Raw genomic sequence first — 16,580 nt, 5'->3', positions numbered from 1 at the left:
TAATGTTTAAGTGTTGTGTTTTAAAATTGTCATTTCGCACAGGTTCGCACATGTTTATTTATTTTAAACAAAAACATAGGCTGCAAGCTTGAAGATATTTATTATGACCAGATGGGCCGGTTTATGGAATGTCGCAAATGATGCAATGAGAATCAAATTGTGTTAGCCATGATGACCCGAACTCATTTTGAGAACAGTAGGATTCATTTACAATTAGTCAGTTGAATATTTGCTAAATTATCAGGTGCTTGTTTTAGTCAGTCACTAACTTCTGCCCTATGAACATGTGACATAGGTCTTTTAATATATAAATGAGTAAATTAAATATTTTTCAAGTAACTAGCATTTAAGTGTGTTGTGGAAAAGGAGCCAGTTTAGAAGACTTGTTGCATTAACAGTTTTAACTCAAACCACATGTCTGGAGCAGTCCAAATTACAACAATATGGCTCAGATTTTGCTGTGAAAATAACAGTGAGGCTAACAGCACACACCATTATTAATGCACAGCAACTTCTAGCAAGAGCTGTTAAATGCAAAAATCCAAAAGTTGCTATCCGAGATGCACTGCTCATCTGTAAACTGCGCGAAACAGCATCTTGCCATCTGGCTCATTCAATTGTATTGAACGGTATGAAGTTCCTGTACTGACATCGTAGATATGGACTAAACTCGCCACTACAAGTTAGTGCTTGTCCATTCCAGTCTAAGTATCCTTTTAAGGGCGTAGTAAGTCTTAATTACAGCCAAACAACTTCTCTGGCACTGAAAATTAACTTTTTCAAGTGTGGAGTGTCATTCCTTCAGCATTAAATTATCATTGGAGATTTAACTTTTTCTTTGTCTTTTATCTCTCTTTCAATCTAATCTTTTCTTCTCTATTTTGGTTTCTGTACCTCAATATTCCAACTTGCACTTCCTGGTTCAGACTCTGCACTGCTCATTAACAATTCTTCAATCTGACATGCAAAACTCTATAGAAAATCAGTGGGCAAGTGCAAAAGAGACATGGATGCACATTACAATAGCTCCAGCTACCTTGAGTAGCCACCAAGTTCATAATTTTCAGAGGAGTTGTAAATGCCATGAAGTCACGTGATCTCTGCCCAATTCCATGTTGCATGAAGCTACATCCTGAGACTAGTCCTCAATTTCCCTCCCTCACCTTCCCTTTGTAGAATCATAGAAATTTACAGCACAGAAGGAGGCCATTCAGCCTTTCTAATCATTAATGGTATTGCTAGCTATTAGTCATCCAGTATAACATGTTCTCAATCATTTTTGAGCTAGAATTGCCTAATACCCATTTGTGACTTTTCCTCATCTTCAATAGGTAATGGGAATGTTTTGTTGTTGAGGGAAGAAAAAAATGGTGGATAAATAAATAGAGAGAATCAGACGAAGGAATAAGAGGTTGTAAATCTAAATATAAATTGATGAAAAAATATATAAAGACTACAGAGTGGGTGAGTGAAAGGTGCAAATATATTAGGCATTGTTTATTATTGCATAGAGAGTAAATGCAATGTTCCGAGGTTCTGAATTGTGTCGGAAAAGATCAGGAGAGGTGACCGAAAGCTTGATTGAAAAGGTGGGTTCTAACAAGATTGCAGAAGGACCAGTGAGATAGTGAGTTCAAGAGAGGATGGGTGAATTTGGGATACAAAAAAGGCAAGAGTCAGAGGACTGAAGGTTACGGGACGGGACACAAGGAGATTGCAGACGTAGGGTAGACTCTGGCTATGGAGGTATTTTTAAGACGAAGACAAAGATTTTAAATTAAGTGCATTGTGGAAAGTGAGCCAGTGTAGTTCAGCAATGCTAGAAGCAATGGGCTAACGGGACGTGGAACCGGATAGAATACAGGTGGCAAAGGATATAACTGAGTTTAAAAAGCAATTCGATAGATTGGTAGGTATAAAAGCAAGAGCACAGAAGGATATAGATGAAATTAGTGTTGATAGTTCGAGTTAAAGCTGGCACAGTAGGCCAAATAGCCTTTTTTGTATTACAATGTCTATGAAATGCACAGCTTCTGTTCATTGTGTATTTACTGTAAAGGTGAGGAAGATATTAATGTGAAGAACTTACAAAGCATAATGGATATCTACAGTTAGAGGTCTGGATATTAAGTTCCTTGGCATAAGAACATAAGAAATAGGAGCAGGAGTAGGCCATACGGCCTCTCGAGCCTGCCCCGCCATTCAATAAGATCATGCCTGATCTGATCATGGACTCGGGTCCACTTCCCTGCCTGCTCCCCATAGCCCTTATCCCCTTATTGTTTAAGAAACTGTCTATTTCTGTCTTAAATTTATTCAATGTCCCAGCTTCCACAGCTCTCTGAGGCAGCGAATTCCACAGATTAACAACCCTCTGAGAGAAGAAATTTCTCCTCATCTCAGTTTTAAATGGGCGGCCCCTTATTCGAAGATCATGCCCTCTAGTTCTAGTTTCCCCCATCAGTGGAAACATCTTCTCTGCATCCACCTTGTCAAGCACCCTCATAATCTTATACGTTTCGATAAGATCACCTCTCATTCTTCTGAATTCCAATGAGTAGAGGTCCAACCTACTCTACCTTTCCTCATAAGTCAGCCCCTTCAACCCCGGAATCAATCTAGCGAACCTTCTCTGAACCGCCTCTAAAGCAAGTACAGGCAACTCTCGATTATCCGTACACGGATCTAAAGGAGAACCCGCTGCAACGGCGTTTTTAAAAACTGTCGCACGCGTGAATATCTCGATCACCAAGTGTCAATCACACACAAATTGACTCAGGCGTGCACTCCTTTCTCAGTTCGCAACTGTCACGCGTGAAAATCTCGATCACTTCAACTAGCAAGCACACATAAATTGAAGCAGGTGTGGACTTCTTTCTCACTTTGCAACTGCCACACGCATTGAAAGCAGTTCAAGCAGTCGGGTGCACAATTTAAAATGTCTTGTGGAGGCACTAAAAGGAAATGAAAGGTATTGTGCATTCAGCAGAAGTTAGAAATTATAAAGAAGTATGAAGCTGGCAGAAGTGTGCATACCTTGATGGGGGAATATGAAGTTGGATCATCAACAATTTATGATATCAAGAAGCAAAAGAAAGATCTTGAAAGATTCATCGATGCTTCTGAATCTCCCGTGAAGGTAATGACCCGCAAGAATTTGCGAAAGTCGAAGCTTGACAAACTAGACCAGGTGCTTTATGAATGGTTTGCTTTGAAGCAATCTGAAGGTGTGGCAATTTCAGGGTCAATCATTACAGCAAAGGCAAAGGCCAAGGACTTCAAGACGAAAATGAATCCAGATGAAGAGTGCATTTTCTCAGAGGGGTGGCTCACATGATTTAAGCAGCGCCATGGCATTCGCCAGCTGGATTGTTGGGCGAGAAAAGATCAGCAGACAATGAGGCCGAACAGACATATGCAAGAACATTTGCTGGAATGGTGCAGGAAATGAAATTGACCGCAGATCAAATATACAACGCCAATGAGACTGGCTTACTGTGGAGGTTTTTGCCGACTGCTCCGTTGGCTGCAGCAGGGGAGCAGGAAGCTGCAGGCTTTAAGATGAATAAGGAGAGGTTAACAATCTTAAATTGTACCAATGCCTCTGGTGAACACAGACTTCCACTTTTAGTGATTAGCAAATCAAGACGACCACGTGTTTAAAAAGGAATTGCTCATTTACCAGTTATAAGGCTCAGAAAAGTGCGTGGATGGACAAGGACATATTCATGGAATGGTTCTCAACAGAATTCATCCCCCAAGCTCAAGAAAACATATCCTTTTGTGTTTCATGCACAAGTACCCCTGCTGGTCCTGCTGTACTGCAGCACTTTGCAATCTTTCTCCATTTAAATAAAAACTTGCTCTTTGATTTTTTTCTGCCAAAGTGCATGACCTCACACTTTGAATACGTGGCTTGAGAAGTGGTGCACAAGGGAGGGATTCAAATTCCTGGGGCATTGGAACCGGTTCTGGGGGAGGTGGGACCAGTACAAACCGGACGGTCTGCATCTGGGCAGGACCGGAACCAATGTCCTAGGGGGAGTGTTTGCTAGTGCTGTTGGCGAGGAGTTAAACTAATATGGCAGGGGGATGGGAACCTATGCAGGGAGACAGAGGGAAATAAAATGGAGTCAGAAGCAAAATATAGAAAGGATAATAATAAAAGTGGAGGGCAAAAAACAAAAAGGGCCATATTACAGCAAAATTCTAAAGGGGCAAAGTGTGTTAAAAAGACAAGCCTGTGCGAGGAGTATTCGGAATAAGGTGGATGAATTAACTGCGCAGATAGCAGTTAACGGATACGATGTGATTGGCATCACGTAGACATGGCTCCAGGGTGACTAAGGCTGGGAACTCAACATCCAAGGGTATTCAGCATTTAGGAAGGATGGACAGAAAGGAAAAGGAGGTGGGGTGGCGTTGCTGGTTAAAGAAGAAATCAATGCAATAGTAAGGAAGGACATCAGCCTGGATGTTGTGAAATCGGTATGGGTGGAGCTACGGAATTGCAAAGGGCAGAAAACGCTAGTGGGAATTGTGTATAGACCACCAAATAGTAGTAGTGCAGTTGGGGACAGCATCAACAAGAAATAAGGGAAATATGCAATAAAGGTACAGCAGTAATCATGGGAGAATTTAATCTACATATTGATTGGGCTAACCTAACTGGTAGCAATGCGGTAGAGAAGGATTTCCTGGAGTGCATTAGGGATGGTTTTCTAGACCAATATGTCGAGGAATCAACCAGGGAGCTGGCCATCCTAGACTGAGTGATGTGTAATGAGAAGGGACTAATTAGCAATCTTGTTGTGCGAGGCCCCTTGGGGAAGAGTGACCATAATATGGTAGAATTCCTTATTAAGATGGAGAGTGACAAAGTTAATTCGGAAACTATGGTCCTGAACTTAAGGAAAGGTAACTTCGACGGTATGAGGCGTGAACTGGCTAGAATAGACTGGCAAAGAATACTTAAAGGGTTGACGATGGATAAGCAATGGCAAACATTTAAAGATCTTCAGCAATTGTACATCCCTGTCTGGTGTAAAAATAAAACTGGGAAGGTGGCTCAACCATGGCTAACAAAGGAAATTAAGGCTGTGTTAAAGCCAAGGAAGAGGCATATAAATTGGGCAGAAAAAGCAACAAACTGGAGGTCTGGGAGAAATTTAGAATTCAACAGAGGAGGACAAAGGGTTTAATTAGGAGGGGGAAAATAGAGTATGAGAGGAAGCTTGCAGGGAACATAAAAACTGACTGCAAAAGCTTCTATAAATACGTGAAGAGAAGATTAGTGAAGACAAACGTAGGTCCCTTGTAGTCGGATTCAGGTGAATTTATAATGGGGAACAAAGAGATGGCAGACCAACTGAACCAATACTTCAGTTCTGCCTTCACGAAGGTACTAGGGGACAGTGGGTCTAATAAGAAGGAGGAATTGAAGGATATCCTTATTAGGCGGGAAATTGTGTTCGAGAAATTGATGGGATTGAAGGCCGATAAATCCCCGGGGCATGATAGTCTGCATCCCAGAGTACTCAAGGAAGTGGCCCTAGAAATAGTGGATGCATTGGTGATCATTTTCCAACAGTCTATAGACTCTGGATCAGTTCCTATGGACTGGAGGGGAGGGTAGCTAATGTAACACCACTTTTCAAAAAAGGAGGGAGAGAGAAAATGGGTAATTATAAACTGGTTAGCCTGACTTCAGTAGTGGGGAAAATGTTGGAATGAATCATTAAGGATGAAATAGCAACACATTTGGAAAGCAGTGATAGGATCGGATCATGCCAGCATGGATTTATGTAAGGGAAATTATGCTTGATGAATCTTCTGGAATTTTGGGGGGATGTAACTAGTAGAGTGGGCAAGAGAGAACCAGTGGATGTGGTGTATTTGGACTTTCAAAAGGCTTTTGACAAGGTCCTGCACAAGAGATTGGTGTGCAAAATCAAAGCGCATGGTATCGGGGGTAATGTACTGGCGTGGATAGAGAACTGGTTGGCAGACAGGAAGCAGAGGGTCGGGATAAACGGGTCCTTTTCAGAATGGCAGGTAGTGACTAGTGGAGTGCCTTAGGGCTCAGTGCTGGGACCCCAGCTCTTTATTCCTTCATCTAAATTGTTAATGTATATTGTAGAGTGTAATATCTCCAAGTTTGCGGATGACACTAAACTGGGTAGCGGTGTGAGTTGTGAGGATGACGCTAAGAGGCTGCAGGGTGACTTGGACAGGTTAGATGAGTGGGCAGATGCAGTATAATGTGGATAAATGTGAGGTTACCCATTTTGGGGGCAAAAACACGAAGACAGAATATTATCTGAATGGCAGCAGATTAGGAAAAGTGGAGGTGCAACGAGACCTGGGTGTCATAGTTCATCAGTCACTGAAAGTGGGCACGCAGGTACAGCAGGCGGTAAAGAAGGCAAATGGTATGTTGGCCTTCATAGCTAGCGGATTTGAATATAGGAGCAGGAAGGTCTTAATGCAGTTGTACAGTGCCTTCGTGAGGCCTCATCTGGAATATTGTGTTCAGTTTTGGTCTCCTAGTCTGAGGAAGGACGTTCTTGCTATTGAGGGAGTGCAGCGAAGGTTCACCAGACTGATTCCAGGGATGGCTGGGCTGTCATATGAGGAGAGAGATGTCATTGAAACGTATAAGATTCTGATGGGACTGGACAGGTTAGATGCGGGAAGAATGTTCCCGATGTTGCGGAAGTCCAGAACCAGGGGACATAGTCTTAGGATAAGGGTTAGGCCATTTAAGACTGAGATGAGGAGAAAATTCTTCACTCAGAGAGTTGTTAACCTGTGGAATTCCCTACCGCAGAGAGTTGTTAGTGCCAGTTCATTGGATATATTCAAGAGGGAGTTAGATATGGCCCTTTCGGCTAAAGGGATCAAGGGATATGGAGAGAAAGCAGGAAAGGGGTCCTGAAGGAATGATCAGCCATGATCTTATTGAATGGCGGTGCAGGCTCGAAGGGCCGAATGGCTTACTCCTGCACCTATTTTCTATGTTTCTATGTTTCCAACATTATACTCCATCTGCCAAATTTTTGCCCACTCACTTAGCCTGTCTATGTCCTTTTGCAGATTTTTTGTGTCCTCACACATTGCTTTTCCTCCCATCTTTGTATCATCAGCAAACTTGGCTATGTTACACTCAGTCCCTTCTTCCAAGTCGTTAATATAGATTGTAAATAGTTGGGGTCCCAGCACCGATCCCTGCGGCACCCCACTAGTTACTGGTTGCCAACCAGAGAATGAACCATTTATCCCGACTCTCTGTTTTCTCTTAGTTAGCCAATCCTCTATCCATGCTAATATATTACCCCCAACCCCGTGAACTTTTATCTTGTGCAGTAACCTTTTTATGTGGCACCTTGTCAAATGCCTTCTGGAAGTCCAAATACATCACATCCACTGGTTCTCCTTTATCCACCCTGTTCGTTACATCCTCAAAGAATTCCAGCAAATTTGTCAAACATGACTTCCCCTTCATAAATCCACGCTGACTCTGCCTGACCGAATTTTGCGTTTTTAAATGTCCTGCTGCTGCATATGTTGTATCTTCAGCAATACTGCACTTTGGTTTTTTGAGCTTCTATTCTAACCCACGTTTCTGAAGATAAAGGGATAAGGTCCATAGCTTTAATCACAAGGTTGCTCATGCTTTAATTGAAATACATTACAACATCAGTAGTGCCTGTTTTCTATATTTGGAGTATAACCCAGTCTAAGCAACTTGAATATACTTAACACTGACCCTAAAATATTTTTCTTTCATGAACTAACCATCATCATCATCATCATCATCATCATCATCATCATAAGCAGTCCCTCGAAATCGTGGAAGACTTGCTTCCACTCTAAACGTGATTTCTCAGGTGACTGTACAGTTCATATACCTTGGTTAGACCACACTTGGAGCACTGTGCACAGTTCTGGTCTCCATATACCTGGGTTAGATCACACTTGGAGCACTGTGCACTGTGCAAAGCTGTACAGGATATTGCCACACTGGAATACTGCGTGCAGTTTTGGTTTCCATATTTACAAAAGGATATGCTTGCTTTGGAGGCAGTTCAGAGAAGGTTCACTCGGTTGATTCCAGGGATGAGGGGGTTGACTTATGAGGAAAGGTTGAGTAGGTTGGGCCTCTAGTCATTGGAATTCAGAAGAATGAGAGGTGATCTTATCGAAACATATAAGATTATGAGGGGGCTTGACAAGGTGGATGCAGAGAGGATGTTTCCACTGGTGGGGGAGACTAGAACTAGAGGGCATAATCCTAGAATAAGGGGCTGCCCATTTAGAACTGAGATGAGGCGAAATTTCTTCTCTGAGGGTTATGAATCTATGGAATTCGCTGCCTCAGAGAGCTGTAGAAGCTGGGATATTAAATACATTTATGACTGAAATAGAAAACGATAAGGGGATAAGGGCTATGGGGAGCAGGCAGGGAAGTGGACCTGAGTCCATGATCAGATCAGTCATGATCTTATTGAATGGCGGAGCAGGCTTGAGGAGCTGTATAGCCTACTCCTGCTCCTATTTCTTATGTTTCTTATGTAATATGGAAATTACAGTCTCCGTCTCAGGTGGGACAGGCAGTCGTTGAAGGAAGGGGTGGGTGGGACTGGTTTGCCGCACGCTCTTTCCGCTGCCTGCACTTGTTTTCTGCATGCTCTCAGCGATGAGACTCGAGGTGCTCAGTACCCTCCCAGAGGCTCTTTCTCCACTTGGGGCAGTCTTTGGCCAGGGATTCCCAGGTGTCTGTGAGGATGTTGCACTTCAACAAGAAGGCTTTGAGGGTGTCCTTGAAACGTTTCCTCTGCCCACCTGGGGATCGCTTGCCATGTAGGAGTGCCGAGTAGAGTGCTTGCTTTGGGCGTCTTGTGTCGGGCATGCGGATAATGTGGCCCACCCAGCGGAGCTGGTCAGTGCTTCAATGCTGGGGCTGTTGGCTTGATCAAGAGCACTGAGGTTACATAAGAACATAAGAATTAGGAACAGGAGTAGGCCATCTAGCCCCTCTAGCCTGCTCCGCCATTCAATAAGATCATGGCTGATCTGGCCGTGGACTCAGCTCCACTTACCCACCCTCTCCCCGTAACCCTTAATTCCCTTATTAGTTAAAAATCTATCTATCTGTGACTTGAATACATTCAATGAGCTAGCCTCAACTGCTTCCTTGGGCAGAGAATTCCACAGATTCACAACCCTCTGGGAGAAGAAATTCTTTCTCAACTCGGTTTTAAATTGGCTCCCTCGTATTTTGAGGCTGTGCTCCCTAGTTCTAGTCTCCCCGACCAGTGGAAACAACCTCTCTGCCTCTATCTTGTCTATCCCTTTCATGATTTTAAATGTTTCTATATGATCACCCCTCATCCTTCTGAACTCCAACGAGTAAAGACCCAGTCTACTCAATCTATCATCATAAGGTAACCCCCTCATCTCCGGAATCAGCCTAGTGAATCGTCTCTGTACCCCCTCCAAAGCTAGTATATCCTTCCTTAAGTAAGGTGACCAAAACTGCACGCAGTACTCCAGGTGCGGCCTTACCAATACCCTATACAGTTGCAGCAGGACCTCCCCGCTTTTGTACTCCATCCCTCTCGCAATGAAGGCCAACATTCCATTCGCCTTCCTGATTACCTGCTGCACCTGCAAACTAACTTTTTGGGATTCATGCACAAGGACCCCCAGGTCCCTCTGCACCTCAGCATGTTGTAATTTCTCCCCATTCAAATAATATTCCCTTTTACTGTTTTTTTTTCCCAAGGTGGATGACCTCACACTTTCCGACATTGTATTCCATCTGCCCAACCTCAGCCCATTCGCTTAACGTATCCAAATCTCTTTGCAGCCTCTCTGTGTCCTCTACACAACCCGCTTTCCCATTAATCTTTGTGTCATCTGCAAATTTTGTTACACTACACTCTGTCCCCTCTTCCAGGTTGATGCGTCTATCCTCTCGGGATTTGCAAGATCTTGCAGAGACATCGTTGGTGGTATTTCTCCAGTGATTTGAGGTGTCTGCTGTATATGGCCCACATCTCTGAGCCATACAGGAGGGCGGGTATCGCTACAGCCCTGTGGACCATAAGCTTGGTGCCAAATTTGAGGGCCTGATCCTCAAACACACTCTTCTCAGGCAACTGAAGGTTGCACTGTTGCACTGGAGGCGGTGTTGGACCTCGTCATAGCAGGCTCCCGAGGTATGGAAATGGTCCATGTTGTCCAAGGCCGCACCATGGATTTTGATGACCGGGGGGCAGTGCTGTGTGGCGGGGTCAGGTTGGTGGAGGACCTTTGTCTTACGGATGGTTAGTGTAAGGCCCATGCTTTTGTACGCCTCAGTGAAGATGTTGACGATGGCTTGGAGTTCAGCCTCTGAATGTGGGCAGACACAAGCGTCGTTGACACTGTTAACCGCGAAGGACTATGGAGCGTCCTCTTCCATTTCTGCTGCTCTCAAAGGTTTGTCACCATGCTCCACCTGCTCCACAATGACATGTAAGCCGTGATCCTGACCAATGGATCCATTACAGACTCGATCCACATCTGGACCGGGGTCAAACAGGGCTGCGTCATCGCGCCAACCCCCTTCTCAATCTTCCTCGCTGCAATGCTCCAATTCGCACTCAACAAGCTCCCCACTGGAGTGGAACTAAACTATAGAACCACTGGGAACCTGTTCAACCTTCGTCACCTCCAGGCCAGATCCGGAACTAACCAGACTAGCCTGAGCACTGCAAATATTGGCAAGGTGGCTGTAGGAGTTGCTGACAATGGGCTGAGTTACAACATTGATCTTTTTAGCTTTGAACTATCAGTTCATCTTTTCCCTTTTCCTAATATATTAGCAGTTTCTCTTCAAGATGCTTATCAAATGTAACCTTTAAGCGATGCAAACTATTAGCCCCTACAACCTCCCTCAGTAAATATTCCAAACACTAACCACCTTCGCAGGAATGTTTCAGTATACACTACCTGAATCTACCTCCTCAGTTTTACTTGTATATTTTTGTTCAGCTGTCTTGTATCAATTCACATAGCCTTGACTCATCCTCTACTTTCGTAAACCTTATTAATGTTCGAAAACCTCTATCATATTATCTCCCCTTAGTTTTCTCTTTAATAAGAAAAGTCCCAGCTTTTTGAACCTATTCTCACTTTGTTTTATTCTCCTCACTTTATAATTTTTGTTCTGATCTGGTCTTTTCCAGCTCAACTACATCCTTCTTGTAGTACGAATTGCAGAATTATACACTACTACAGATGTGTGGCCTGACCTTGGTCTATATAGTGGCATGATAACGTTGCTTGACCTAGACTTCCTTTTTTTATACAACTTAACATTCCATTCTTTTTTTTTTTAAAGTCACACATTGCCATGATGGATCGATTTACTCTGAAACCCACATTTCTTTCCTGATCCAACTTCCTCAGTATTTTCTCATTAATCATGTGATTTCCCCTGCCTATTCCACATCCCTAAGTGCATGACATTGTTTTATTTTGTTATAGCAGCTATTAAGGAACCAAAATGTAACTGTTTTGTTCCGTCTCAATTTCTCAGTGAATATTGTAACCTTAAGTGTTCTGCTGAAGTGACTTCCAATTTAATGATTTGTTTCTGCTCGTAAGTCCTACCATTAATAGACCATTAAATACAATGCGCATATTTGCTCAAGTTCTTCTGAACCATTATTTAGCTGATCTGGCATTTCTCTCCAGTATATCAAATTACCTTTACAGACTTTGGAGAAATTGGGTACTTGTCTTAAAACCTGAATGTCTTAAATAAACAGGATTGTGCAATACAGTATATCTTTTGAATTTTAACTTTAAAAAAAAAAATCCCTTCAAACGAACACGCTTGTTTTGCCTTCTCGACCAAATTCTCCTCCCCTTCAGAATTTCGTTCATACTTAATCATAGCAGTGTATCTCTTCTCTTAGGTGGTCCTCATATCGAGGATACTTACTTCCACACCAAAAAAGGGATGAGTTCACCAGTGTTACGATGAGGGACCTGATCTTCCAGGTCCCAAACTACATATTGAAGGGTGGAAGATGTCTGTGCGTGGATTTTTTTTAACGTGTAGTGGCCGTTGCACACCAGCCGCCACACGAGCTCGACAGAGCTAGGTCTTGGTCCAGTGGCAAGGATTAACCAAGGCGACTGGAGACCAGTTCTGCTGCACGGACCTAGTGCGCACACATATTGCAATGTGGGCTGGCCCATACTGCCTTAGGGCCCTTGCCTCTTCAGGGCCCCAAATTCACGCCTCTACTGGGCCCCGATCACATCGCTATGCAATTTTTCGTCGCTCCTTCGTCCCAACATGTATGTATGTGCATATGTTATCTAGCAGGGGTCACTGCATAGTGATCAGAGGTGGGAATCTTGGCTAATATCCCCCCCTCTGCATAGCAAAGGAGTGTCAGCCCCGATTTTAGTAGTTGAGATCAGCTATCCCAGCACTGAACAAAGATCAAAACTGGAACTTTTATGGCCATTATAGCTCAATAGTACACCAGCCAGTATCCACATGAACTGAACTATTGGCAAACTCGGAAGGGCCTGGTCTCAGCATGCCAGGAGCACAGCTGCAGGTATCTTAAGGTGGTTGCAGGATCAGGTAGGAGTCGAGACAGAATTGGGTGCGAGGCTCCAGGGTTAGGATACAGAATTGGGAAGGGATTGTATGAGTTGCATGCTTCAAACCTTTTCCTACACATGTGGAATTTCAAATTGCAAACTTGGAGGCTCTGTAATAAATAAGGTAAGTTGGCATACCTAACTAAGTGGCAGAATGTTATCTATCCAGGAATCAGCTTTGGGATTGCCAAGGCAATTGCCGAGTCTACTTGAGAGGCCACGATGAGCCCTGCCAAGCCATGGTTGTCCCAGTCAGGAAGTCATGGTGGGCCCAGTCAGGTGGCCTCTTATCCCTTGGTTATTTCATATCCTCTACTATAGTACTGCTTAACATACAATTCTGTTGTCTGCATTTTTAATTCAGTCATTAACCCATTTATCTTAAATAGGTTCTTTGCATTAAAATAGTGCACAACTTACATAAATACGGTAACTATTTTGCTGCCAGAAGAAATTAAAATCCATGGTGAGCTAAATTTTCTGTACAGATTTCCCCCCCCCCCCCCCAAAAAAAAAATGCATGAATAGCTGTATATTTTTCAGTCACAATCTCTAGGATAAGGCCTTTGTGGAGAGGGGGGCTTTAAATTGCAGGATTCCTTCAACAGAAAATTAACGTTTTAATTAATAACTTTTTAGCAACTGGAACTATGTGCTATATTCTGGGTCTGTGCCATTGGTTGTACAGCAAGCTGAAGAGGTTCTTCAACTACAAACTGAAAATCATAATTGCAGACCTAATACACTTCAAATACAAGCAAAATTGTTCCAAAATAAACTTGAAATTTATGTACCGTTTTCAAAAGACAGGGCTTATTTGAGCTGCTTAACCGAGGAAAAATGAAAATAAATAAATAATGTTCCATTTATTTTGGCATCTTTTATTTCCTCAGAATGTCCCAAAGCACCTCACAGACAATGAACCACTTTCGAAGTGTAGTCATAGCCATGTGGGTAAACATGGCAGTGGGGGGAATTGCAATCATGGGGAGTGGGGGTCCAGGGATGGCTGCGGCCAAGATTATTTTTGTGGAGCCCAGCAAAATAACTTAAGACTTACTTTTGGCCTGGTCTCTTTGGTTCCAATGTCCATGGAACTGGTCATAGTGAGCATGGCATAGGCTGCATCAAGTTCTGACCTAAAATGGTAATCAGATTCCTATTTATATAATAGGATCCCGATTTCCATATTAAAGGCACCTATTGCCTGAAACAGGTGGGATTTCAGACACTCGGCGGGAGGCCTCTTTCAAAACTGAGTCAGCCGCATAGCCGGTGTTAATAGGGTTGTATGGTTACCGGCCTCACCTGAAGACTGTAACCATCACCTTTTGACAGTGGCAATCCTGCTAACAATTGAGCCTAGGCTGACACCTAAAATAGGTCATCACTGTAGTGCATATATAATGATGGGATATAACAAAGGCAGCTGATATTAATTATTTTTAAGCTCATGTTTCATGACCTGCATTAAATTAGATACATTAAATATAGTTTTGATACATATTTCTTGTGTTTTTGATATATCTACCTGTCCTGTGATACAAGATAGGAAGCAAAACAATGACAGAGTTATGAATCATTACACTTTTTTAATTGAATGGAAATTAAGATATATAGATATCACAAATTTTCATCCGTTTTAAAATATTTGTTTTCAACATTCATTTTTGCAATATATCCTAGATTTAATACACAAAAACACCACTAATGTCATATGTCCTTTTGCGAACTCATAAATATAAATTTGTTGCATGTGTAATGTTCTTTTATTGTGAAAGAACAGAGTGATATGGTTCAATATTTTAACTTGCGTAGAAAGATTGGCTAATTTTGTTGCAACCTCTGGAGATTACATTTTTACGTCAATACCAATTATTGTCCAAGCTCCCTGGGGTAATTCTATTGCATTTTCAATGGCTATTATGCTGATAGATATTGGTCTTTCCTTTTGTAGCTTTTTGTTATGTAATACTTCATCCAAAAAGTATTTTTTGTTGTTTTTGATCAATATGCTCCATACATCGCCCCTGAGTAAAGTCCACATCATTAACCTTAGTGCAGTACTGAGAGATTGCTGCATTATCAGAGCTGCCATCTTTTGGATGAGACCGTAAACCAAGGCCTAGTGAAGGTGGATGTAAAAGATCCCATGCTACGTTTTGATTGAAAAGTAGGGAATTCCTGGACAACATGGAACCTGTAATCACTGACACTGAAACAGATTAACTGGTCATACATCTCATTGCTGTGTGTGACATCTTGCTGTGTGTGACTTGGCTGCCAAGTTTGCTTGCAAAACTGTGACTACCCTTCAAACATAACTCCCTTTGGGAGACCTGATTCACGAAAGGGGCAATATAAATACAAGTTTTCTCTTTCGGCCAAATTATGTACCTCATTAAATCTGACCAAAGCATGTTTTAACAAATGTTACAGAATGTTATGCCTTGGCGTTGGGAACATGATTGATTGTGAATGAGAGCCCATTGTTCTTTTCATTGATAACTTGTAGGCTTGTGTTTGAAGTTCATGAGATTCAAATTAAATGCACCTGGATTGGTTTCCACTTTAGAAGTAAATTTCTTCAACCATGTGGAACTACACTTTGTTCAATCCTGATTTAGTAGTTTTGTTTTTGTTGCGATGTTGTATACTTTACTATGACTGTTCAAATTAAATATTTTTCATCTGCGTGTAGGACTCTTTTTGGGTACATTCACACTTTATAGTGACGCTAACAATGGTATGTAAACAGAGTTGATAGCAGATTGAAATGACTTCCAGATCTGGACCACAAAACCTGGTTTCAGACCTAAACTGCAAATCTCCGACTACAGTGTAAAAGTGGTCCTCTGCAGTTGGGTCCCAAAGGGTGATGTTAAGCAGGGCTAGGGAGGGAAGTTTTTGTATCGATCCTTCTGAGATAAAAGTTATTTTAATGATTTGTTTTATCTTTTTGGAGCTTCATGATTCTTTGGTACTGGAGCTATTACAAAAATACAAATGCACTTTCCTATTGTATATTCTGCTGGTCATGTACTCTTTCTTCTATCTGGTCTACTGGGAAGGAACTAAAACAGGACACACACTGTTCCCAGTTTAGCAGCAATGCCATGTAGTAGAAATATTGAAATATTTGTATATTTAGAATGACTATATGCCACGAAACTCAAACTTTAAATTGTTACTTTGACAAATAATTTGTGTTTTTCAAATTACACCTGCCTTTAATTTCTAATTTTATTTCTTGATAAAATTGTCAAGAAAGGGACATTTCTCATAAAGCATAGCAAATTCAAAGGTGAACTTTTTTGCCTAGCCAGCTAATTGTAATTTGTTAAAACAGCAAAAGCAATAAATGTTCAAAATATATCAAAAAAGGAAAACTGTACATTTAGTCAACTCATTAGGATGTTTCACTCTGCTACAATCCACTGAAGTGTGTGCCTTCATGCCTAATATAAAATTGGTTGGATTTATTATAGGTTTTCCCATATATTGTTACGACTGTAAATTGCTTAGCAAGTACATAGTATACATGCCACTTGGATAACATTATCAATATAATGTTGGTTTGATGCATAAAATGCTCTTCCTTTTTAAAAAAGGGTTTACCAATCAAGCCAAGACCGGAGACTTTCTTCATTGGAGAGGGATTGAAGAAGAAAGATTGGCATGACAATGAGGCAATCAGAGCAGAAGCAGCAAAATCAGGTATGTATTTCTCAATAGTGATTGCCAACTGTAGTTCCTGAAGAAAGCTATCTGGTTGTGCTGGTATGGTTAGGTTTAATAAATGTACTTGCAAAACCAACCACGTTTTACAGCTGTGAAATAAACTATGTACCTATGTAAAATTTCATTTTATTTTTTACTTGTACAGGGTACTAGTTAATCTCTCATGG

The 16,580-nt window shown here is 41.9% G+C and overlaps 1 protein-coding gene across 1 annotated transcript in view; it reads left to right on the top strand.

The window, feature by feature from the left end:
* LOC139262070 (polypeptide N-acetylgalactosaminyltransferase 10-like) overlaps positions 1–16,580 on the top strand; it is a 157,247-nt gene that overhangs the window by 18,741 nt on the left and 121,926 nt on the right. Inside the window, exon 2 of the mRNA XM_070877225.1 lies at positions 16,284–16,389. Coding sequence (XP_070733326.1) covers positions 16,284–16,389 — 106 coding nt within the window. The remainder of the gene's footprint in view (positions 1–16,283; positions 16,390–16,580) is intronic.

This window comes from Pristiophorus japonicus, chromosome 4 (assembly GCF_044704955.1).
Source record: "Pristiophorus japonicus isolate sPriJap1 chromosome 4, sPriJap1.hap1, whole genome shotgun sequence".
In the NCBI taxonomy this organism is placed as follows: domain Eukaryota; kingdom Metazoa; phylum Chordata; class Chondrichthyes; family Pristiophoridae; genus Pristiophorus; species Pristiophorus japonicus.
Note: the sequence above shows the minus strand (reverse complement) of the source record. Positions and strands in the feature narration are given on the sequence as shown.